This window comes from Muntiacus reevesi, chromosome 3 (assembly GCF_963930625.1).
Source record: "Muntiacus reevesi chromosome 3, mMunRee1.1, whole genome shotgun sequence".
NCBI lineage: Eukaryota > Metazoa > Chordata > Mammalia > Artiodactyla > Cervidae > Muntiacus > Muntiacus reevesi.
In genome coordinates, this window is record NC_089251.1 from 201457634 (window position 1) to 201483049 (window position 25416).

Here is a 25416-nt window from a genome sequence, read left to right on the forward strand (position 1 = left end):
ATAGCAATATGGAAATATGTACAAGTAATCAGAGTCAGGTGAATTAAATGAAGAAGGAATTTCACAGAGAGCAAGACACTCTGTATCTGTCCCCAGTACTGCTATCAAAATCAAAGGCAGAAAAGTTGCCTGAGGTCCTAATGAGAAGAAAAAATGCTTACAATCTACTTCATTCAAGTATCTGAAAGGATAATTTTACATAAGGACAAAGCCACATACAGCAAAGGGCAATTGTGAAAAGGTATTTCACAAATCAAGTGGCATAAAACTGAAGTTCATGAAATAAAATTCAGAAAGAACATTAAAAAAAAAAAATCTGCCCTCACAGAGGCTATGTAATTGGACATCAATGTTTCCAATTAACAATGGAGAAACACTGTTCCTTCTACAGTGAATTAAATTCAACAGGTACAGATAATGTGACGAGAAAAAGCCCCTCCAAGAAAGTGTTAGTGCCTTCTATCACAAGTGCTATAAGCAAACATATGAAAGTAAGTATATGACAGTAAGAGAGTGAAACATGCAAAGCAGCAATTTCTGATTAGAAATGATCAGAGTCCTCCCGGAGAAAGAAAACATTTGCCAGAGTTTTGTGCATGGCCAAAAGGGCAGCACACATTTAAGGTAACTACAAAGGAAAAAAATCATCCCAATTATAAAAATGTCTAAGGATAGACATTCTATTCAATTAAGGCATGCATCGTCACCTTTCTTCCTTAAGGAAACTGAAAATAAATGAGCTAAAGGGATTTTCAGGACAAATTTGGAAGCCTTTTTTGTTTTTTTTAAACAATAAAATTATCATCCTTCCTTCAACTGCAATACAAGCTGTTCATCAGATCTAACCTAGAAATAGCAGATCTAGCCCTCAATATAGGGTCTCTAAAAATTTAGAAAATTAGGTTTATGTTCTCCCGTACATATGCAAGATTTTCTGCATAGTATTCAGTTTTCTTTATAAATAGTTAATGAATTTTAAATAAATAAATTCTCAAAAGATAGTTTAAATATGGGGTAATTCTATACTGACATACCAAATCATTCACTCAAATAAATAATGGTGTCATTTAGAAGATATCAGCAATAAAAAGCTACAGAACTGAACAAGGAGTACAATTAGATTAAACTGGTTAAAAGTTATTTGCCAGAAATAGAATAGTCCACTATTCCACCCAACCGTCCAAACCCAGGGAGCATTTCCAAATTTTATTAACATCACTTTCTAAAGGAGGACTGGTTTACATTCATGTGAAAGTATTAGAATCAAGGCATGCAGAAGCAGAAACGGAAACGTAGATTCGTCTTAAGTTAAGGCTGGGGAACCCATCAGCTCCAGGACAGGCCAGCTCTATGGTTAGTACCAGGCCTTGCTGACACACACGGAGGCCTGAGGGCCACCACTCTGCTCCATTTCCACAGAAGTGGCCACAATACAGTTATATAAAGAAGGACATACAGCTCCAAATTTCTCCTTTTTCTTATAGACTCAGCATTCTCTTTTCAAAGGCTGCATCAAAGGAACTGAGTAAATGCCTAACAAATCAAATTAAACAGATTTAAATATGTACCAATTAAAACTGAGAAGCTAAAGATTTAAACATTATACAGATACAAACAAATCAGACTCTCATTTGTATTAAAATAAAATGTAAGCATGTATTAAATAAGCTCTTTTCTAGTTGAAATCTCAGTACTATGTTTCCTTGCCAAAGATGTGGCGGTAACAAGGAGACAAAACATAGCCTCCTACTGGAGCTGAGTTTTCAGTAGGAAACTGAAGAAACTGTTTTTAACGATTTAAAAAAATAAAGACTAAAATTTGACATGTATAAACCTCACTGTTTATCCTTTAAGTGTGTGCCCACGTGCACACACACACAAAAAGTACCCCAACCACATTCTCAAGTAGAAAGGGGGGGAAAAAAAGGATAATGGGAGAAAACAAGGGCAAAAATCCCCTTGATCTTAGAAACTCATCAAGTTATTTGGAACTGAAGCAAAAATATGCCCAATTATCAAAAGCAAAGCACCTTGCAGTTAGTTAAGCCAAAATAACAGTGAAAAAACAATTACATAGCAAAGACTGAAAATAATCACCAACCACTGTTGACCCACCACCATGAAGGAAGAGCTGGTTGCACAGAAAGCTGACCCAAACCTTGAGATCACCAACAGAAACTCATTAGATTTCAGGTACTACATAAACTGAGAGCAAGAGAAAAAGAGAAAGACCCTATCAATTATCAAAGCTCATTTCATAAACAGACATAAAACTTGAACAGATGATGCCCAACGCGACCACTCAATCAAATAATCCCCAAGGAGCCCCCCAGGCCACATACATTCATTCAGGAAGGGATGAACCTCATGGATTAACCCCATAAGCCACAAAGTATCCATATCTGTGCACTCACTATTAGTCTCAAAAAAAAACAAAAAAAAACCCTGGGACCTAAACAAATAAAGTTTCTTCCCATCATAAGATTATTTCTCCAACTCTTTCCCATGGAATATTTCATGCTTTGTTTTACTGGACTATAATTATGGTTCTGTTTTGGCTTTATCTCCAGTCTTTAATAAAGAAAACACAGCCAAAGCAATGGCATCACGTTGTGTAGAATAATGTGGACTGAAGACATGATTCTTATGAATATGGGAAAAGGTCCTATCGAGTAGCACTAAAGTCTTTTTTAACAGAAAACCACTGCCACTCCCAGCTCACACTAACCAGTCAGGAGAGCCATCTCATAGGCTTCACTGACATGTCACCCTGCTTCATCTGCATCCCAATATGACAACTCAGCAACATGCTTTTTTTGTCAGCTTACAAATATGAATAATTTGCTTTCAATCATATTTCAAGTAGCCTAAGATTATGGCTGGGGATTCAGAACACCCTTAGGCAAGCAACATTTTATTTTGGTTTAATGAATAAACGAACCATTTCTTGTCGTGCTGGTCTGTTCCAGGACTCCTTGGAAGATTCTCGACCTCCACTACCACAGGACCAGAGGGAACAGAAGGAATCACAGGCACAGTGGACCTCACACCCCAAGCCTTTGGACACAAATTATAAAAGATCTCTTCACTGTTAAGTAGAATATTAACATGGAATACTAGCTACACAGTGAACAGTAATGATAGTAATAAACACAGCAATTAACAAATGCTTGAAAGTTATATACCTAAATAAATGAAAAATAAATAAATAAAAAAATTCTTACATAATCAGTAACAACAACAAAAAAGAAAGTTATATACCACCTTTGGGACAGATAATAATCTAACTGAACATTAGTATTTTTTCCATTTTACAGGATGTACAGGGTCAGAAAATGTTTTATTATAACATTAAAACCTTTTCTATTATAACATCTTAAGGGAATAAAGTAACAGGTCTCATATGGTTGAGCCATTTTATAGATAAGAAAAAGAAAATGCATAAAACTTTCCTAAGGTTATACTAGTATGAAAACTGGGTTAATAATACTACTGTCTATCATACTGATAATTAACTACAGCGTTCTAGTGCTTTAGAAGCTTAATACTCTCTTACCTGTTGGGAACCATTACCCTGAGCTGAAACATTGTTGTGAACACTGTAATGGGAAAAAAAAGAAAAGAAAAGAAAAAAATTACCATGAGCACCTAAAACTAAGAATAGACAATGTCCAGAAAACATCTGCTTTTACTGGCAGACACTTTCCTGCTCATTTGATATTTCCATATACCTGTATTCTACTTGTGCTTTAGATATATACTTCGCTAATCTTGTTTATTCATTGGACAACATCTGTCAAAGACAACAAAATAAAGACAACTGCACAAATGATTCCTTAAGGCATTAAGTACAAACATCCACATAAACTTACCTGTCACTTCTGTATATTCCTACCCTCTCAAGATTTTCCAAGGCCACTCAGCATTTTATAACTCAATAGGCCTTACTATAAACTTAGAAGCTTCTCTATACACCCTTCTCCTCCAAATGATTTACAAGTATGCCGTTAAATCTTTAGTTTAGGCTGTGTTCATTCCCTTCCCACCTCCCCCAAAAAAGCACTTAAAAAACTCAGCATATAATACAACATAATAAACAAAAACAAACCTCAAAGCTGGCTAAAAAAAGAACAAATATTCAACAAGAACTCAAAGATGAGATACTGACACAACACAGTAAGATAAATAAAAGAATTCACTGACTTCAGACCTTCTAACATGAGTGTAACTAGTATCCTGAGAAAAGGAACTCAGCTAAGGTAACTGAAAATATATTCAGTGTCATTAAAAAAAAACAAAACAAAAAAAACTTCTCTGAAAGTGAGAAAAATAATCTACAGATTTAATGAAAGCATTGTATTCCAAGGAGATGAAATGCAGAACTAAATACATTCAGTTCCTTATTGTTATATTACTGACCTTCAAGGACAAGGAAACAACACTTTAGAGAAGAGTTTAAAGAGATGTAAAAGCACATCACTGCCAGTATCAGGCCAGCACAGAGTTCTCCACGGCAACCCTCAAAGAATACCATACCCAGCCAGGATGTCATGCCAGCAACAGGAAACGGGCAAAGCTTCACAAACACAAAACTACTCTGAATACAGGATCCAGGAGCCTTCTCAGAGAGGGAGAACAAAACAGAAGTAGATGATGATGGAAGACACCAATTAAGAAAGAACTCGAGATGAAAAGGCCTTGCTAAAAGGCTGGGGGAGGAGGAGTAACCATTTTATACCTCGTATTTTACTAACCACAGCTCTACTACAAGTCAAAGTCACCGGAACAAGCACCTCCACTGCCTGGGTTCAAATCCAAACAGAACCACTAGCTCTGCTCTCTGAACTGCAGTTTCCTTATTTGCATGGGGCTCTTAGCAAAGCACAAAGAACAGTGACAAATACAACTAAACAAACAAACAAACAAAATCTTTCAAAAAATATACATTTAGTGTAGAATCTGTTGCCAAGGCCAGAGGGGAAGAAAACACCTGTCAGGCAGAATTTCTTTTACTAATCTTGCTGTAATTCCCAAAACACACTGTATTATATTCAGGAACTCTTAATCTCCAAGTTAATGAAAACCCACTCAATCTGTATGGTTCAGAAATGACACATTACTCTGTGGCCCTTTGGTTACACTCTGAAGCTTTTCCTTCAACTGGGAATATCTCCAGTAGGTGATAGGTAAAAGATGAAGGAATAAAACGAGAGGGAAAAAAGCACTTATAATAAGTGATATAGGACTCTAGCTCCCTGTTTTAGAGCAATTTGGAAGACAGGAAGCACTATGCTCTCATCACTGCACCTCTTCTTTCACCTCCACTAGTATGAAAGTAACAGACTACTTTTCATTACTGACCCAATGCAGCTTCCTTTTTAAAGAAATGTTTTGCTCTAATGCCTTCTCTATGTATCACTTCTTCCACCATTTCTTCTCTTCCTCTCTTTTCTGTCTTCAAGACTGTTCACTAAGTCTGTGCAAGAAGTACTACTAAATGAAATGTGAACTGTCCTTTAAAACGCCACCTCTTCCTAAGATAGTTTGTATTAGTCAAGACTCATGAGGGAGTAGTGGGAAACTAACCTCGGCCAATTTAAAAACCTGTTACTCAAACAAGCGCAGTTTTTAGGTCAAATGGTTGTGCTTTTTCAAACAGTACTGTTTTCCACGGTTCACTGGAGCAAAGCTGCTCATGCAAACAGAAATCCAAGGGCAGGAATGAAAGGGCGTTCCTGCCAGTCCCAGGCCAGGTTCTCTCAAGCACTGTTAGGAGCAGGGCTCAATAACTTTCAGGAGAGTGGCCCTCCTATAAGTGTCATTCCTAAAATTTTATTCTAATTAAAAAGTAATAAAGTATATGCTTAACTACCCCATTTTTGCTCTGTTTTCCCAGCCAAAAGCATCGCTCAGGAAGACACAGTAAAATTTAATAAGGTTAAACTAATCTCAATTCTAGAAAAGAGACTATATAGTCATATTCACTTTTTGGTCAGAAATCTGTATTTCAGAAAAACTAAAAGGAGGACAAACTCCTCCAAATAAAATAAGTTATTTTTTCAACTACATATCACTGCTTGCATGTTCTCTTTTACGTTTCTGCAAGAATCTCTTCACTTTAAGCTCTAATATTCTGTCCCAGCCTGTTTTTCAGGGAAGCAAGACATGATTAATTAAACAAACAAAAGACAAATAAAATACTTTACATGGAACACCTCTTAACACTTCTCCACCATCCACCATTCTTCTTAAAAGCATAGCTTAAAAATAAACCCAAGAAAAACTAAAGTGCATAACTCAGAAAAGGCAGAAAATGTTTTTACCTAACTAAAAATTCACAGGGCTTCCCTGGTGGCTCAGATGGTAAAGAATCTGCTTGCGATGCAGGAGACTTGAGTTCAGTCCCCAGGTTGGGAAGATCCCCTGGAGAAGGAAATGGCAACCACTCCAGTACTCTTGCCTGGAAAATCCCATGGACAGAGGAGCCTGGCGGGGTACAGTCCATGGGACTGCAAAGTCGGACACGACTGAGCAACTAACACGTTCACTTTCAAAAATTTACAGTGAAAAAATCCCTCACCTTTCTCCCTACTCTACCGATTTATTTATTGTTAACCACTTACTGACAGCTAAAGGAGCTTCAGAGGAATCCTCACTCAAAAAGCAGAGTGCTTCTGCGATGAGTCACTAATCACAGCCTGGCTTTACCGGCTTTCTAAATGAAAACAAAACTGAATACGACATCGCAAGGTGAGACCAATCCTACTCAGCGCCCAAAACAACTCCTTCTGAAGGAGCTCTAGCTATACACTTGCCGCACAGGAGATTATACAAGTTGCTGTTGTTTAAAGAGAACAATACTAGATTTGTATGTCTCGAATCTGATAGTGTACCAGGCATCCCAGGAGGCTCTGCTTCACACCAATGGCTGAGAACCATTACATGAAACTACACTACTACTATTAACTGAGCCATCAGAAGCAGGACTTCAAGAATCATGGTTTGAAGACGGGGCAGATCCTCTTCCCAGCAAAACAAACATTTGGCTGGTGAAAATTATTTTTTAAAAAAATCATTAAAAGGAATACATCAAGTGGAGACATTTATTCAAGACAATCTACTCAGCCTGAGAGCTGAGTCTGGCATCTGAAGCCCAGTTTTCTCTCCTGGTTCCCCTGTGTTCAGTGCTGTTGGGAGACTCACTCCAGGTGGGTGAGGCCAAGAAGACAATCCGCTCCCTGCATCCAGAATGTAAATCGGCTATTTTAAATATACTTGAAAACTAAAAAACCACATGTGAAGAAATAAAAGTATGACAACAGTGCATTCACAAATAAAGAGTATTTTAAACAGAGAAATTATCTTTAAAAAAAGAAATTCTGGTGTTGAAATGTACCATAACTAGAACAAAAAGTTCACTAGAGGAACACACAGCAGATTTTAGCGGACAAAAGAACCAGTGGCTTGAAGGTAGGTCAAATGAGATGATGTAGTCTGAGGGACAGAAAGAAAAAGAATGAGGGAACATGAACAGATTCGGAGGTCTGCAGGTCCCATAAGGAGGGCAACATGCGTGTAATCGGAGTCCTGGAAGGAGAGAGAAAGGAGCAGGGAAAAAATGTGAGAAATAATGAGGGAAAACTTCCAAAACTTGACAAAAACAGGTAAGCCATAGAAAAGCAACCAGAAGGGAACTGGATTGACCACACTTACATCAGACTAAGTAGACTTTAATACAAAACAGTTACTGGAAAAAGAGAGGAACTTTTTTTTGTAATAAAAGAATAAAATAATCATAAACAATATATGCACCTCACATGAAGTTCCAATACATGAAGCACAAAGAAAGAACCAGACAACTAACTGGAGAGTTCAACAGTCCACATTTAATAAAGGATAGGACTAGCCCAAGATCAATGATGAAACGGAAGTGAACAACAGTAAGCACCAAACAGCCCTCACAGGTATCTGCAGGACATGACGCTCAACAGCAGAATAAACAGCATTCTCAAGCACACACACCTGGACCACTTTCCAAGACAAACTACATGCTGGGCCATAAAACAGGCCTTGACAACTGCAAGGGATCAAAATCATGTGAAGTACATTCTATAACCACAATGGAATAAAATAAAGAGAGAGAGAGGAAAATTTAACATACAAATGTGTATGTTAAGCAAGATACTCCCAAGCAGTCACTAGGCCAAAGAAGCTATCACAAGAGAAATTAGAAAATAATTTGAAGGAATAAAAATGAAAATACAACAGACCAAAACTTATGAAATATGATCAAAGCAGTGCTTGGAGAGAAATTCATAGCTATATATGTTACATTAAAACAATAAAGATCTCAAATCTCAATAAACTGATATTCCACCTAAAGACACCAGAAAAAGAAAACTAAATAAAAAGCAAGCAGAAGGAATGAAATAATATACCAGAGACAAAGTTAATGAAATAGTATATAGAGCAAAACCAAAAGCTGGCTGAAACCAAATGAAACCAAAAGCTGGTTCTTCAAGCAGGCCAACAAAACTGACAAACCTTTATCTAGGGTGACCAAGGGAAAAAGAAACTCAAAGAACTAAAATCAGAAATTAATGAGGGGTGTGTGTGCTTAGTTATTCAGTTGTGTCCAGCTCTTTTTGACCCCGTGGACTGTAGCTTGCCAGGCTCTTCTGTCCATGGGATTTTTCGGGCAAGAATCCTGGAGTAGGTTGCCATTTCCTCCTCCAGGGGATCTTCCCCACCCAGGGATTAAACCTGTGTCTCTTGCATCCCCTGCATTAGCAGGCAGGTTCTTTACCACTGTGCCACCTGGGAAGTCCTGAAAGAGGGGACATCACTACAAAGCTTACAAAAATAAAATGGAAAAGAGAAAAATATGAACAACTGTATGTGATAAACTAGATAATTTAGGTAAAATGGAAAAATTCTAGAAAGACACAAACTCCTAAACTGATTCAAGATAGAAATTAAATATGAATACATCTACAACAAGAAACTGAACTGGAAATTTAAAAATCTGACATAAATAAAGTCCAGGCCAGATGGTTTTAATGGTGAATTCTACCTTATATTTAAAGAATTTTTTACAAATTCTTCCCCCAAATTAGAAGGAAATATTCCCCAACTCATTCTATGAAGCCAGACCCACTCTGATACCAAAACCAGATAAAGACAGTACAAGAAAACTACAGACCAGTGTCTTTGATGATACAGACACACAAATCCACAACGAAACTAGTGAACCGAATCCAGCAACGTATAACATAAAGAAAGATTACACACCAGGACCAAGTGGGATTTACCCACGAATAAAAGGAACTGTTTATCTACAAATCAACCTTTGTTCTCTGAGCTCCCTGAGAGCAAGGGTGACAGTTTATGCATCTGCATACCTTCAGTCACACACCAATAACAGATGCATGTCAGTCTCATTATGAACAGCACAGCTACCCAACCCCACTCTTTTTCTTTAAATTGCTTTATTTGCGTTGCGCCAACTTTATCTGGCACTATGAATTCATTTTGTTCCCTGCCATGTCCACCATGCTCAGGGACAAGGGAACACTCTAACAGACCTTCAACAAATATTGGTTGGATTAATGACAGCAACTACAGAAATGTTAAAACATTCTAGTGTCAACCCCTAAGGAGCAAGACATTACCCACCTGAGTTCTTCAGGTTTTCCTGTACTTGCTGACAGAAAAGAGAAAACATCCCATTAGTTTCCCTCCAACATGATAAACTGCTTTACCATTTATTAGTATTACTTCTTTTAACTTTCTGTCCCACAGTACAGCATGCAGAATCTTAGTTCTTCAACCAGGGACTGAACCCGGGCCCCCTGCACAGGAAGCACGGAGTCTTAACTGCTGGACCACCAAGGGAAGTGCCTACAAAAGTAAATCTTGATTAACTGCTTTGTAAGCTACTTTCCACTATATTTAAAAATCTTCATTTCACAAAAGGTGTTCCAGGGTTCATGCCATTAAAGTGAGTAATAATAATTATTTCCAATTTTTAAATAAGGCAATAAAATAAGTATACATTAAAAAAAGAAAAGAATCATCCGCAAGCCTCTAGAATAAGCTGATAGTGAAAAATCATCAGTGGAGTCTATGAGGTATTTAAGGATATTAAACAAACTGAAATGGTTTTATTTATAACTACATATTACTTAATTTATAGCTACATCAAAACATATGACTATAAGTCAGTTTTTTTGAAAAGATTGATACTGCCAACATCAGGTCATGGCACTTATTTATAACTCTGACACTGGACACACTTAAAATGCAATCTAGGGACTTCCCTGGTGGTCCAGTGGCTGGGACTCTGCGTTCCCAATGCAGGGGGCCCGGGTTTGAGCCCTAGTCAGGGAACTAGACCCCACATGCTGCAACTAAGAATTCACATGCTGCAACTGAAAGTCACACATGCCGCCACAGGGACTGAGGACCCACGTGCCACAACTAAGACTCAGCACTGCCAAACAAATTTAGCTTACTGGTCAAGGTAAACCATTCTTTGTATTATATAATTAAAGTAACAAACAACAGGGAACATTTATGAATTTGGAAATGTCTATGTACAACATACACTGATGATGAAATATAAAAATTATACTTAACAGAATCTTTAATATTCTAACACAATACAAAATAATCTTTACTTAAAATTTATTCATCATATACCCATGTTTTAAAAAATACTTAAGGGAGCTCTGAAAGTCAAAAAGGGAGGGAAAATGTTGCTCTACAGAAGAACTACAAGAGTAAGAACAAAAACTGAGCACAAGCTTGGCACAGCGTCTGAACTGTGATTAGCTTCAAGTTTAATCTCAGCAACCGCATAGGCAGTTTTTCCCCTTGTATTTTTTAAACTGATTATGCCAGGAGCAAATGCAATTATTTAAATAAGAGTATTTTAGCACTCCTGATATTACAGAGCTAAGAAGACTGAGACATCCTCCCCTCCAGTCAACAATACCGCACAAGATAGACTGTCAGGAGAACAGTCCTTGGAAAACAGGGCTGCATTTCACCTTTCACTTGCAGAGCTCGTCGAGAATACCGTTTGCTGGGCCTTCTTTCAAAGGATGTTGATCTTCTTGCTTTATTGGTCTTAGTGGTCTGATACTCAGTTTTCCCACTAAAATAAATGAGACATTTAACAGGAACAAGAGAATTTTAGGCTTACAGTAACCAAATACACAAAAACAACAGAAAGTCTATCCTGAGGTTTTCCTTAAAAGAACCTTCCTGAACTTTATCAAGATAGTCTTGATGACTCTCTTTATCACACCATTCTTTTCACTCTTCAGGCTTGTGTGAAAGATGCAACACAAGTTACGTTGCTTTTTCCTAATTATGCACATCACCTAAGAACATATTAAGTGAGTTTGAAATATCTGTGCTTTTATGGAACTCTTCTCTTTCCCACCCACACTCCTCAATGCAAGATGTACAATTAACTCAAGATTTTCCATTAGTTTTTCTAATTGTGATATGCTTTTCAGAAGACTTTCTCAAAAATATTAAAACTATTTTAATATTTGATACTTATTTTCATTGCCATTTAAATTCTGCAAGAAAATGTGCCCCCCTCCCATGTAAGTAAAATAGAAGCTTTCTTACATGAATTCTACACACAGTCAACTTGCCACATTACTGATATCCATTCCTTCTTTAAATCACACTGAAACATGCTGAAAACTCACCATCAATAAGCTACTCTGAGTAAACCAAAATGTTTCTAGCTTATGACTAACAAACATGGAATATGCAAGAACAATGGAACATCAGGTTTATAAGGACCAGAAATATTATCCAGATTAATATCCCACTAGAACACCAAACGCATTTTCTACATGGCATCCAGCTGCTGGATAAAGACTCCTTAAAACTCCTGCTATGTGGATTTAAACTAGGGGTTAATAAATATATAAAGCAAACATTAGTGTTCACCAACAGATGAAAGGATAAGGAAGATGCAGGAGATGTACACAAGAGACTGCTACTCAACCATAAAGAAGAGTGAAATAATGCCATCTGCAGCAACACGGGGGGGCCTGAAGGGTATTACGCTACGTGAAGTGAGTCAGAAAGAGAGCGATACTGTATGACAGCACTTACACGTGGAATCTAAAAAATAAACTAGCAACCAGAACAGACTCACAGACACAGAGAACAAACTAGTGGTTACTGGTGGGGAGAGGGAAGGGAGCTGGGGCAAAAGACAAATAGAGGATTAAGGGGTACAAACTACTATGCATAAAATAAACAAGCTACAAGGATACAGCATACAACACAGGCAATATGCTCAATATTTCATATAACTAAACTTTTTTAACAGGAAAAATTCTGTTAAATTAGTCCTTAAAAAACAAAAAAAGAAAACATCAAAAGGGATATGAAATCCATTATACCTTTACAATATTCTCTTATCTTTTCAGGAAATTACAACCAATAACAATATATACCATCTTTTCTTTGATTTTAGCCAATGAAAAACACAGGCAAACTGATTCATCTTTCTATGCCCTAGCTTCCACATCTGCAAATGAGGAACTGGGCTACATTTTCTGTCCTCTATGAAATTATGAAAGATACAGCAAGTAGCCACAAACATTCACCTGTATCTAAACCGTGATCCTAATCGAATAAATCCTGAGCGATGAGAACTCTTTTGGACAGGGCCTCGCAGCCGGAAGAAGGCGTGATGCTCCACAGCACATTTCCATAAATGCTTGCATGCTTTGGGATGGTCCAGTCTAAAGACAAACGTATGCTCCTGCTCCTTGCCCTGAAAAACAAAAGAATGTTAACAGAGGTAATTATTAACTCAGATACTCTTGTCACCTGTTATTCAGCTACAAATATAACCACAGCAATATCAAAAGTCAAATACTAATAAAGCACCTGGTTTGCTTCTTGAAACTCTGACACTCTCTAGAGCCTCTTACAGAGACAGGCAGAGTTAAAATCAAACTGTCCATTTTCTCAGCCAATATAAAATTATCCCCAAGAGTTTCCTCTCTAGTTACACGATCTCATTTCTCAGAGATATTAAATGAACCTTTCTCTGCCATACTTCAGGATAAATGAATGTATAATTATAATTAAAAGGTTCACATAAGATATGGCAATATACGTAACAGCCTTAAAAATGGCCACATTCCTGGTCCTAGTAACCATGCTCACAGGAATCAAATTATACTAGTTAATATTCATAGCCACTTTTCTAAGAATTTCACATGAATTGTCTCAATGAGTAGATACTATCATTAGCTCCATTTTACAGATAAGGAAACTGAGGATCAAGAAATTAAGCCCAATGTCACAAAGTTAGTAAGAAAAGGAACTAGACTTTGAATCTAACCACTGAGACACCCGCACCTACATTTATAACAACTAAGCTATACTGTGTCTCCAGGGGAAAGGACTCTCAAAACCAAAATTTACCCCCCAAGATTTTCTTCAGTCTCATTTATAAAAGTAAAAGCTGGCATAAAACCCTAAATGTTCAAAACATGAGAAATGTAATCAAGTAAACAATAACATTATTTTAAAAGTACACAGACAGTAATAAAAGATAAATGAACTGATGCACTACTGGTGATTCATGTTGCAGAATATGATACATAGGTTAAAGTGAAAGAACTAAAACTACATGGCTACAGATGCTTAGGTAAAATAAGCAAGCTGCAAAAAAAAGAAAAATCCCCACCTTAATGTATATATGTAATATACATATATATGCAGATTTCTAAAACATTCTACCATGTGTCATGATGTGGTTATATTTACAAAAGGTTAGAAAATATGAGACTGATAACCTGAAAGAATGAGGAAGAAAGGGACAAGCTTTGGCTTAGACCTTAGCTGTATCAAATATACTTTTATTAATTTATCAGTTCTAAAAGGGATCTGAAGTAGCAATGCCAAAAATGTTAAATCAAAGTGAGTAAAATGGTTAACAGTTTCAATTATACTTTTCAGTATATTTTTGAATATGTTGTCATTTAAAAATACTTCATAAACTTTATACACAGTTTCTTAATAACCTTGATACAGGCAGAGATCCTTATACTTTAAGACAAAAAACATACATTGGTCACAAAGGAAAAAATGTATAAACTACATTTCATTAAAATTACAATCTTTTTTATCCAAAGGATACTAATACAGGAGTCAAAAGGCCAATCAAGGTGAAGATAGTTACAACATATATATCTACAAAGAAGTGACGCCCAGATATAAAAAGAACTTCCTTAGTGAGAGGAAAAATACATGACCCAACAAAAAAACAAATGAAAAACTTAAACAGGCATTTCATTAAAAAGAATATCCAAACATCCAACAAATATAAGTGACATACTGAAACTGTCATCAAGTAAAACCCTAACACAATTCCTCTACCAGGATGGATGAAGTGGGAAAGAGACCACTGAACACAAGCAAGAGACCAGATTAAAGCCTCACGCATGCCAGGTGGGAGCGGTTCACTTGCGCAGACAGTGGCACACAGCCCAGCTGTTTCCACAAAAGCCAAACACACGCACATCCCAGGGCTCAGGGTCGCACTCTTCTCACCAGGCAAAAATTAAAAAAAAACCTCAAATGTCCATCAGCAGCAGGATGGATAAATATTGGTCTATTCATATAACTGTACACTATTCAACAGTAGGAATGAGCCAACTACAGTCACCTCCTACAGCAGGGCTGAAAGCTCAGAATCACAGCCCTGAAATACAGAAGGAAGACTCAAAGAGACAGTCAGTCAGGTGTCATTTATACCAAGTTCAAAAGTCAGTTGAGTGGTTATCCTTGATCAACTGGACCTGGAGTGGCACACAAGGGAAATTCCCTAATTCTGCTGGAATTCTATGTTCTCACCCTGGTACTGGTCATAAAAGTGTACATAAAAACTCAACAAGCTGTACATTTATTCTTAAACTTTTCTGAATGGAGGTTATATTTCAATGAAATGTACCAACAAAATCTACACAAAGAAGGAAAAAAAAAAACCATGAGAAAATGTCTTTCTCAAGACAGGGAAAAGCCTTCTGTGACATAAACCCCCAGATCCATAAAAGATGAATATATTCACCTATTTAAAAAGTCTTAAAGTGCATGACAAACCCAACAATAAGCACTGTCAAAGGACAAACAATTATCAGATAAACTATTTATAATGTCAGTGACAAACAGTAAAACTGTAAGAAAAAAAGCCAATAACCCAGAAGAAAAATGGGCAAAAAAGGAAATCAAGTAATTCAAATGTATGACAAGATGTTCAGTATCACTCATAAAGCCAGAAATAAAATTTAACCCTACAATGAAATTCCATTATTTTTTAACCTTTCAGATACAAATGTCATTAATTCCCTCCTGGAGATAAGCCTGAACACTGAAAACTATGCAAGCGGGTAGGATCGCTCTACATCCAGGACAAATGCACATAACGATTCAGGCCCACAAATCCCCCTTAAGGACATTATCTTATAGATACTTACCAATGTATAAATTATATGTAGTTAATAAAATAGTGAATAAATGTCAATTAACGGATAACTGATTAAATAAGAGTACACTATATAGTAAAACACTATGCATTTTAGTTTGCTTTTATAAGAATGGAGAACAACTTTACATATTGATATAGAAAGTATTCCAAGTTAGAACATAAAGTTTAAAAAGGATAAGCAGGAGAACAGCACATAAGCATGGAACCTCTGCACACAAATGATACACACATTTGCTTGTGTATAAAACACCTTCAAAAAGATATCCAAGAAGTTAATACTGTATTAGATTAAATCTGAAATTCCATCAATTCTAAGATGTACAATTATTTTATAGCCCAAAAAGAACAAGTATCACCAATTAAACTATGACCATATTCTTTATCATATAGAACTGTATCTTATTCTTCTTGAGTGATTCTTTTACATTTAGATACAAATATCATTTAATCACATCTGTGCTTAAATAAAAAGGAAAATATTTGTAAAATAGATTGTCTTTAGATGTGAAACCTGACTCTTCTGAAGCATTTTCAACTTATTTGTCAATAATATAATGATCATCCGTGCCATCGAGACATTTCTTTTTAAATGCTCGATTATTGTCTCTGATATTCCTCCAAGCTGTGTGACAGGGTAATCCTTTGCATGTATTTCAGTAATACAACTGAAAACTTTCCAAAAACCTGGAGTTATTTTATCTAATTTTCAGGGTCTCCTTTTTTCAGGTTCTGCTAAGTAGCCCTACTCACACTTTACTGAGCATACAGATCTTTGTAACATTTGACCTGTCTGCTTTTATTTATATCTGTTTATATATTTCCAATGTATTACTTGGCATGCAGTAAAGTTATTTTTATTCACTCATAATTCTGTGGCTTTTGAAAATGCACAGAATCACGCAACCACCACCCAAATCAGGATACAGAATAGTTCTCTCAACTCCCAAATTCCTCGTGCCGTTTCTTTGCAGTCAGGCCTCCTCACACACCCAGTCCCAAAGGATCAGTGAGTGCTTCCCTACTCCTGTAAGGGCTGCCTTTCCTAGACTGTCACAGGATGAATCACACAGTCATAATCTTTTAATCAGGCTTCTTACCCTTTGCATAATTCACTTGAGGTTCATTCATGTTGTTATGAGTTTATCAATTAGGAACCAGATTTAACTGAAAAACAGATAATCCTTAGTATAGAAGGCTTTATTAAAAAATATTACTAGGTACATCTTTCTGATTAATCTTTTTGATCAGGAACTAAAGGCACAAAGCCATTTAGATATAATTTTTATACACTTGAGATACACACTCATCAACAAAGGAACAAGAATAGTCTTTTATTTATTCTTTAATCATAAAGACAGAAAACTATAGTTTGAAGATGATATGACACAAAGCAAGGAATTACATTATTAATTATACTAAGTTTCCCCTTTTAGAGAATTAAGTTATCATATAACACAATCACTGTTAAATATGTAATACAATATAATTCCTACCTGATCATCATCTTCTACAACCACCAATGTTAGTTTATTCTTCTTAAAATCCAATCTGGTTATCTTGGGCCTATAACAATATGAGCATAACAGTCAGATTTCAAATAAATGTCCTCAAAGTTTAAAAAATTTGCTGTTACTTCAAGTACATTGATCATCTAACTTCTGAATTGAAAGCTGGTAGAGGGTAAACATAACCTGTACTACTCAGAAAAGACATCTCCAATCTAAAAAACAGTTAAGAGACCAGAAAAAAATTTCAAAAGCAATACCTTTGGCAAAACTTATGCTGCACATATATAAGACATTAAAAGGGTTAAGGAAAAAATAAAATGAAGAAACACACACGCACACAATACATATTCACAGGCTCCTATGGTAGAAGAAATTCTCCAAGCCTAATAATGCTCAGCAGCAGCACAGAAGTGGACACAAGAAGAAAGAGAAAAGCTTTCTAAAAGGCATTAAAAAATCCAGGTTACTGATTTTCAACTCTTTTCTATAGCCACTTTATGATCAAAGACATCTTAAATTTAAAAAACAAAAAATGTAAACCTCACTTCATGGCCTACTTTCGAACCGCATCTCCCCCTGTACTAAAATCCTAAGCAACCCACCCAACTTATCCGTGTGCTTCTATGAACTGTGAGTGTGAAAACAATAAGACTCTCACTAATTTTTAAATATACCTTACATAAAGTAGAATTGCACAACAGATCTTATTTACAAAAGCAGTACTAAAACAAGGAGTGAAGAAATGTCACAGGTGAATCTGGCACTCGGGTGTAACAAATTCTTACACAATGCCGAGTAAGTGGCAGGTGCCCTCCCAAGTGTTTTATGTGGTGTATTAATTCAATAGATTTTTACGAGGTAGTACACAAGATGCTCTCCTTATCTCTTGACCTGGAGTTTCTCTGCCATAAGAATGTTCCATCTGCCCCAGGGCAGGCTGGAAAGGTCAGAGAGTTAACACATAAAGAACTAGGGAAATACACAGCCCATCAAGGGACAATTATAAAAACGTGTTACATTCAAATCTCCCAGGGAATCTCTAGGAGATGCAAAAATAAATGAAATACTATCTTCAATTTTTTGAGGGAAAATAATCTAAAAGTCCATTCTCAGCCCAATTATCAAGAAATCACAAAAGAAGACTAAATAATTTTAGGGCGTCCAAGGACTCAAATAATTTACCTCTAGTCGTCTTTTCTTAAGCGTCACCTGAGGATATGTATCAGAAAAACAAAAGCAAAGAAAGGAAAATGTGGAAGACAACATAGATTTATAACTGAGGAAACAGGACAAAGAGCAGCCTGGAAGAGTCAACAGTTACAACTGGAAAAGAGCCATCTCAGGAATTTGAAATAATTTAAGATGCTGGCAAAGACTGAAGGTGGGAGGAGAAGAGGAGGACAGAAGATAAGATGGTTGGATGGCATCACCAACTCAATGGACGTGAGTATGAGTAAACTCCGGGACTTGGTGATGGACAGGGAGGCCGGGAGTGCCGCAGTCCATGGGGTCACAAAGAGTCGGACACGACTGAACTGAACTGAGGAAGACAAAGGCAGGCCACTTAAAGGGATGTGTGGGATGAGTAAGAGCTAAGGCTCTAGAATAACAAAGGAAACAATCCCAGCTGAGTTCAAGGATTTCAGAGCTCATCAAGAAAAAGACAGGAGCAAAGACAACAGTATCACACAATAAGTTCTACTGAGAAGTATCCCTTCACACAGCAGACCTTCCCAAAAAAGGAGCCCAGGCCCCCATGCAGGACAGAGGAAGGTCCCTGAGGAAGGAGGGGGGCCAGGGATGGGTTTCTCCCCGGAGAGGCCTCTGAGCCACAGAGCTCCAAACAGCAGCAGAGGTGTGGGGGCTCTCAGAGCTACAGGATTTGCTTATCTAGAGCCAGTTAACAGATGTGAAGTGCAGTTTGCAATGAGACATGCAAACCATGCAGGCTCTGAAAGGCTAAGACTATTACTTGCTGGCCTATATTTAAAGCAACTGGGTGTGTAAGAATTTTGAGTTTGGCACTGGCAGACTTCAAGTGAAGGGTCCTGACATGCTTTGAAGGAGGAAACAACAGAGGAACAGACAAACCAGTATATTATACAAGAACCCTCTTCAGCCCCTGCATATAACCCCAGTGTACTACTAAGCTTCACACCAGTTCCAACAAAGACATTATAATAGAAACACTATTTCCTGATTTCCAGCTTTTAGAAGCAACCAAACAAAAGCTAAAGAACTTAATTATGGTTATGAAATCCAAGTAATATCTATCCTTGATGTAAAGGTAACAAGCAAATATAACTGAAACATATGGATGACAGAAGTTGGGACTCAGAAAGAGAAGCACAGCTCCAGAAGAGGATAAAAGTATTAATATCTCCTTCCTATACATTGAGGGGCAGGATTTCCTGGTAGCTCAGCTAGTGAAGAATTCGCCTGCAATGCAGGAGACCCAGGTTCAATTCCTGGGTAGGAAGCTCTCCTGGAGAAAGGACAGGCTACCCACTCCAGTATTCTTGGGCTTCCCTGGTGGCTCAGGCGGTAAAGAATCCATAGGAGAGCCGGGTTCAACCCCTGGGTTGGGAAGATCCCCTGGAGGAGGGCATGGCAACCCACTCCAGTATTCTTGCCTGGACAGAGGAGCCTGGCCGGCTACAGTCCATGGGGTCGCAGAGAGTCAGACATGACTAAGTGACTAAGCCCAGCATACAGTGAGGAGCAGGGAGTAAACGGATCTCTGTGGAACAAGAAACACTAAACAGACACATAACCACACGACAGAGGGTGTGTCCATGTCAACAGCTCAGGCACAGAACCAGATAGCATTTATCCTAAGGTATGTATTTTGGCATATGTTGAAACTAACAGAAAATGCAATTAAGAGTTTTAAAAAATGGCTTGGGGAAGCAGGACTACAGATGAATAGGTGAGAGTTGCAATTCATTTTCAAGCTTGTCAGAACTATGTCCAAATTCTATTTTATGGTCTAACTTCATGTAAGTGTTTTTTTTTTCATTAAAAAAAACAAAACAACAGTAATAATCTTTGACATTAACTCTGCTTACCAAAAAAATAAGCCAATTTTGGTCTCTCCTTCAAACACAAGGACTCCTGTTGGGGTCAGTCCCAAGCTGTAGTCATTCCCATCTCTGGCCTAATTTTAGGGGAGCAACATGTGTTAGCTTTATCTGCATAAAACAGGGTTCACATTTTCACAGGACTGTTTTTCTTTTCATACTGAATTATATTAATTACATACAGGTTAATATTAATGTGAAAGGTGCTTTCAACAATTAAAACATCCAAAATAACATTCTCAGGAAAACTCACGCATATTTAGTTCACTGAGACACTAGAGTTTTAGGGTATGTGTTCACTGGAAGACACACAGGTAGCGACGACCACACCAAACTTCAGAGTCTTCCCGAACTCTAGTCACTATTTAAATCACAGAGTTTGAAAAAGACTGCATCTCTTGGAAAATGGAGCTTTTAAAACTAAAAGTAACAAATCACTCCATAAGTTATACTAGACTAGAGCTTATCAATGGAGAAGAACATGGCAACCCACTCCAGTATTCTTGCCTGGAGAAAGAATCCTATGGACAGAGGATCTCTCAGGTTAAAAGTCAACAGGGTCACAAAGAGTCCGACAAGACTGAATAGACTTAGCATGCACGCAGGCACAGCTTATCAAAGTCCCCTCAGGCTACAAATTTTCAACTTTACCTTCTAAATTATTTTCATCTTTACGGAGCCTACTCAAGCTTACATGATAAAAGATGACATGAATATGAAGTGAAAGAATAAAAAGTGATTCAAAAACTAAAAAAAAAAACAAAAAAAAACAGTGATAAAACCACAGACACACCTTTTTGGAAATTTTGGCTGTTTTCTTTCTTATAACAAGTTTTTGTGTGAGACTCTCATCATTCAGTATCTACTCTCAATCTTCATAAGCACACATCCAAAGTGCCCAGTATGCCCCTGCAAATTATACACTCTCCTTCACACTAAGAGATACCATAGTTACCTTGAGTCTTGAAGGAATAACTTTCTTAGAAAGCATCCCAACACAGTGCTTACCTTGACCACATGCATATCAACCCCATACATTTCTAACCACTTGGCTTTATTCAGATAATTGGTTTCAGCTTGTGCTGGTGTCTGACCCCTGAAATTTAAAAAATAATACATTTTAAGATGATTATAAATATACAATGAATTCTATGCTAAGTAAGAAAAACAGAAGAAAACAAATGTGGAATCACTGTTGTGGCGATGTTAAAGTACCTGTATTCTTTCCATTTCTCAAATATAGCGAGCTCCATCTCTTCTGTCTGAACAGGCACAAACCTGAACTCAGACACAAGTTCAGGGCTGTGCTCCGCAAGGTCGTAGTCTCCAAGTTCAGCTACAAATGTCAAGTTCCACAAGGTTACGTTTTGTTGGTAAGTTTACTTCCTGCTGAATCCTTCTTCAAAACCCACTTATTAATAGAAGATTAGACTTGCTTAAACTGCAAGGCATTCATAACACCCAGACCATTACCAAAAATAAATCCACCTTAGACTTGTGACTTATCTGTCTGTAGGCACAAATCATATAATTGTGCCTAGTACTATATTTTCAATTAAATGTCTTGCTCCTAACTGAGTCACACTGTACAATGCTTAGCTTTTGAAAATCTCTTTTAGCCTTCCACAGAGAAATAGCTTTTGACTGTATATTGAATAAACAAAAATATTCAGCAATCCTTTTAAAAAAACAGCTAGCATCTGCTAAGAAGCTATTATGCACAGAACATGACATCAAACATCACTGTAAGATATAATCACTGTCCCCCTGGAATTTTAAATTATTAATCCCAAAGAAATAAAAAAGAAAAGTTACTGGATAGTGCAGACACATTTATGCGCCCATCTGCAGTTACCTCTGAACTGGGTTTGGGGATGGAGGGAAAATGATGATTCTCATTTTCTGTTCTTTAGAAAGTCTTCCTTTAAAAAATATTTTACTTATATTAAATTAAAACACTTCCATTTTGATAAAAAATTCGGCCATGGAGAGAAAAAGTACATGAGTCCTACTTTGAGATAATCATAAAAATGGTAATAACTGTTTACTAAGCATTTACTTTACACAACAGTCATATTGCAGACATATAACAGTATTTAACTTCACAGCAACCTTGGAAAATATTCTAACTCCCACTTCACTGCTAAAGAAGTTGCTCTTCTGCCTGGAACATAAGTTTCTTTTTTCTTTGTAACTTTTTATTTTATATTGGAGTACAGCCGGTTAACAATGCTGTGCTCCTTTCTGGCAGACAGCAGTGACTCAGCCATACGTATACATGTATCCACTCTCCCCCAGACTCCCCCCACTCTAGGCTGCCACCTAACACTGAGCAGAGTTTCCTGTGTCATTCAGTAGATCCTTGTTGGTTTTTCATTTTAAATATAGCAGTGTGTACATGGATCCCAAACCCCCTAACTATCCCTTCCTCCCATTCGTCCCCTCCTGGCAACCACAAGTAGAACACAAGTTCTTTAAAAGCCCCAAACTAAATCGGCTACATAATGCTGTTCAGGATATATACTAAAACGGTGGAGAAAAACTAAACTTGAGTGTGTGATAAAACTGATAAAGATTATTTTGATAAAACAGAAAACCATATATGAGGGCTTCTATGGTGGGCCTTAAAAACTCCACACTTCCACTGCAGGGGGCACAGGTTCGATCCTTGGTTGGGGAAGTTTCACATGCCACAAGGTGTGGGGAAAAAAAAAAGTCATAAACAAGAAGCAAGGAGCTAATTTTATGAAAAGTGAGTAATACTTCAGTTAATTTACTCTTAAGGACCTTAATAATCCGTAGGATTTGGTGACCTATTACACACAGGACAATGAGATGCATAAGACACAGTATGAAGCTTCGAGGAATCACAAAAACAACTGCACCACGCCCACTCTGCAGCCAGGGTGTCAGATGAGTATGAGCAGCGCTCCTCTGAGGCCCTGAAGGCTGCCCGTATTTGTGCTGATAAGTACATGGTGAAAAGCTGTGGCAAAGATGGTTTTCACATCTGAGTGGGCTCCATCCCTTGCACCATACTGTCCTGCACCAGAGCTCATAAGCTCCAGACAGGCATGCAGGGTACCTTTGGAAAGCCCAGAGCACAGAGGCTAGGGTCCACATTGGCCAAGTCATAATGTCAAGCTGCAGAGCACAGAGCTTGTGATTGAGGCCCTACTGAGAGGCAAGTTCAAGTTTCTTGGCTTCTAAAAGATCCACATCTCCAAGAAGGGGTATTTACTAAGTTTAATATGGATGAATTAAAAAATACAGCTCATCCCAGACAGCTGTGGGGTCAAATACATCCCTAATTGTGGCCCCCTGGATGGATGGTGGGCCTTGCATTCATGAGAGCCCTGACACTGTCCCCTCCTTACTCGTGTCCACCAGTAAATCCTACTTTCCTGTCTCCTACCCAAAAACAATGGTAACCACGGATAGAGAGAAAATAAGAAAGAGATTTTATTTAGGGAAAAAATATAAATAGGGTTAAGAGATAATATAACAGAGCTATATGCATGAATCAGACAGTAAATATTTAGTGAGCATTACTTTAAGTGTTTTGTTAAACACACAAAAATGCACAAAGATCATTTTCAAGAAGTATAAACTCTGGCTGCCATGAAATTTACAAAATGAGACACAGAATGTATGAGGCAATAAGTGATGGAACACAGATATTGAAAATGACAGCTTTTCTATAGATCCGAGAGTTTCAGAATTCTCACACAGCAATTAGAATAAAAATGTGCTTTCAAAAAAAGATGCGTGCAATTATGCACTGTGATCTAAAGTTCTAAAGGTACAGCACTTCCAAATAGTATCCATTCAGCATTCCAGCAGCAGAGGAAACAAGTTTCAGTCTGTAGACAGGCTACAATTTACATTAGCAGCAAATTTCTGAAGTGCAGAAATTTCTTTCAGTCACCAGTTACTCTATCAACAGAAACATATGCTTTCCAAAATAGAAACACAAAATCAGCAGATTAGGTTTACCATAAAACATGAAAATTCAGTCTATCAGCCATACAATGGAAAATAAATACTACTGATTTAGAGAGGTTGGGGATAATACAGAATCACCCAAAAAAAGCATAAAATTATTAATGTCTTAATTATTATGTATTATTTTTATTCTAGTATATACAGATACTCCAGCCAAAATGTTTCTTTCCATTTTATGAACAAAGGCAAATTATTATTTTCCTAAAATGTCAATTTTTTTCAGAAGAAAAATGCCTAAGTTTAACAAATATTTGATCAGTGTAACAAGGTACAAAAGGGTAAGTTTTTCTTTAATCTCATTGACTAGAAAACACGTTTTAAAAAATTCTTAAAATAACCATCAGGAACTTCTAAATACATGCTAAGTATTTCTTTCCATGGACTTATTTTTAAGAATAAGACAAAAGAAAGCAAGCCAGGTGGCTACAGCAACAATTTACTCATACATCTTGCATTCTTTATAAAAAGAAAAAATTTGCTGAGGGTCCAACCATATCATGTATTGAATTATCAAGTAGACTGCAAATTCGGCTTGAAAATACTATTGGACAGAAAGGTAGCAAATAAATGGAAGGAAAAGAAGGCAATGCTCTGAAACAAGGGAGTCAGAGCTGGATACTGATGCAAGATTACACAAACACAGGTGTTTCTCTTCTAGCATGTCACTATGAATCTTCTGAGAGGCTTCAAAAACACACAAAGAAGAATTATGCTTCACTCTTAACAGTGAACATAAAAACTGCTTACCTTGCAAGTTATAAGCTGCCAACTGAACCGCTGTATCAAAGGGACACTCTAATCTGAGACCAAAACATAAATGTGTTAAATGAGCCAATGTCACAACCTCTGTTTTATGATAAATGGAAATAAGACATAGTTAATGCTGACTGCTTCTTTTTCACATTTAACTATGAACTTATTTTTTCAACTACTCAAGAAAACATGGTTTACCTTAAACTAATACTCACTTTCCACTGAGAATATCTTGTTTTAACTGAAGAACAAATAAATACCTAAGAAAAATAAAAGGCACAAATTTTACTAAACAGAACAATCTAAGGTGAAAAATAATCCTGCCCTTCTAATTTGAGAAGAAACCTTATTAATTACAAAATTTTACCCACAATAAAGTCTATAAAGGAAAAAGAATATGAAACAAGAGGCATTCAGCACCAGAAGGATGCACTGGAGTTCAGGACACTCTCAAAAGACAAGGTTTAAAGCAAATTGGTGAGAATGAACTCTGTGATCTGACAACACAGCCGCCTCGTAAGTAAAGGGATACAGC

At 37.1% G+C, this 25416-nt stretch overlaps 1 protein-coding gene across 5 annotated transcripts in view; it reads right to left on the bottom strand.

Annotated features, from left to right (window-relative positions):
- EPB41L5 (erythrocyte membrane protein band 4.1 like 5) overlaps positions 1–25416 on the bottom strand; it is a 156822-nt gene that overhangs the window by 79588 nt on the left and 51818 nt on the right. For all 5 annotated transcript variants that reach the window (XM_065931382.1, XM_065931380.1, XM_065931381.1 and 2 more), the window contains 11 exons: positions 25097–25141; positions 24876–24928; positions 21339–21459; positions 21132–21219; positions 20112–20200; positions 17029–17098; positions 12642–12811; positions 11052–11158; positions 9676–9703; positions 3557–3599; positions 2942–3057 (listed from right to left, as the gene is read on the bottom strand). In XM_065931382.1, the coding sequence (XP_065787454.1) occupies positions 2942–3057; positions 3557–3599; positions 9676–9703; positions 11052–11158; positions 12642–12811; positions 17029–17098; positions 20112–20200; positions 21132–21219; positions 21339–21459; positions 24876–24928; positions 25097–25141 (930 nt within the window). The remainder of the gene's footprint in view (positions 1–2941; positions 3058–3556; positions 3600–9675; positions 9704–11051; positions 11159–12641; positions 12812–17028; positions 17099–20111; positions 20201–21131; positions 21220–21338; positions 21460–24875; positions 24929–25096; positions 25142–25416) is intronic.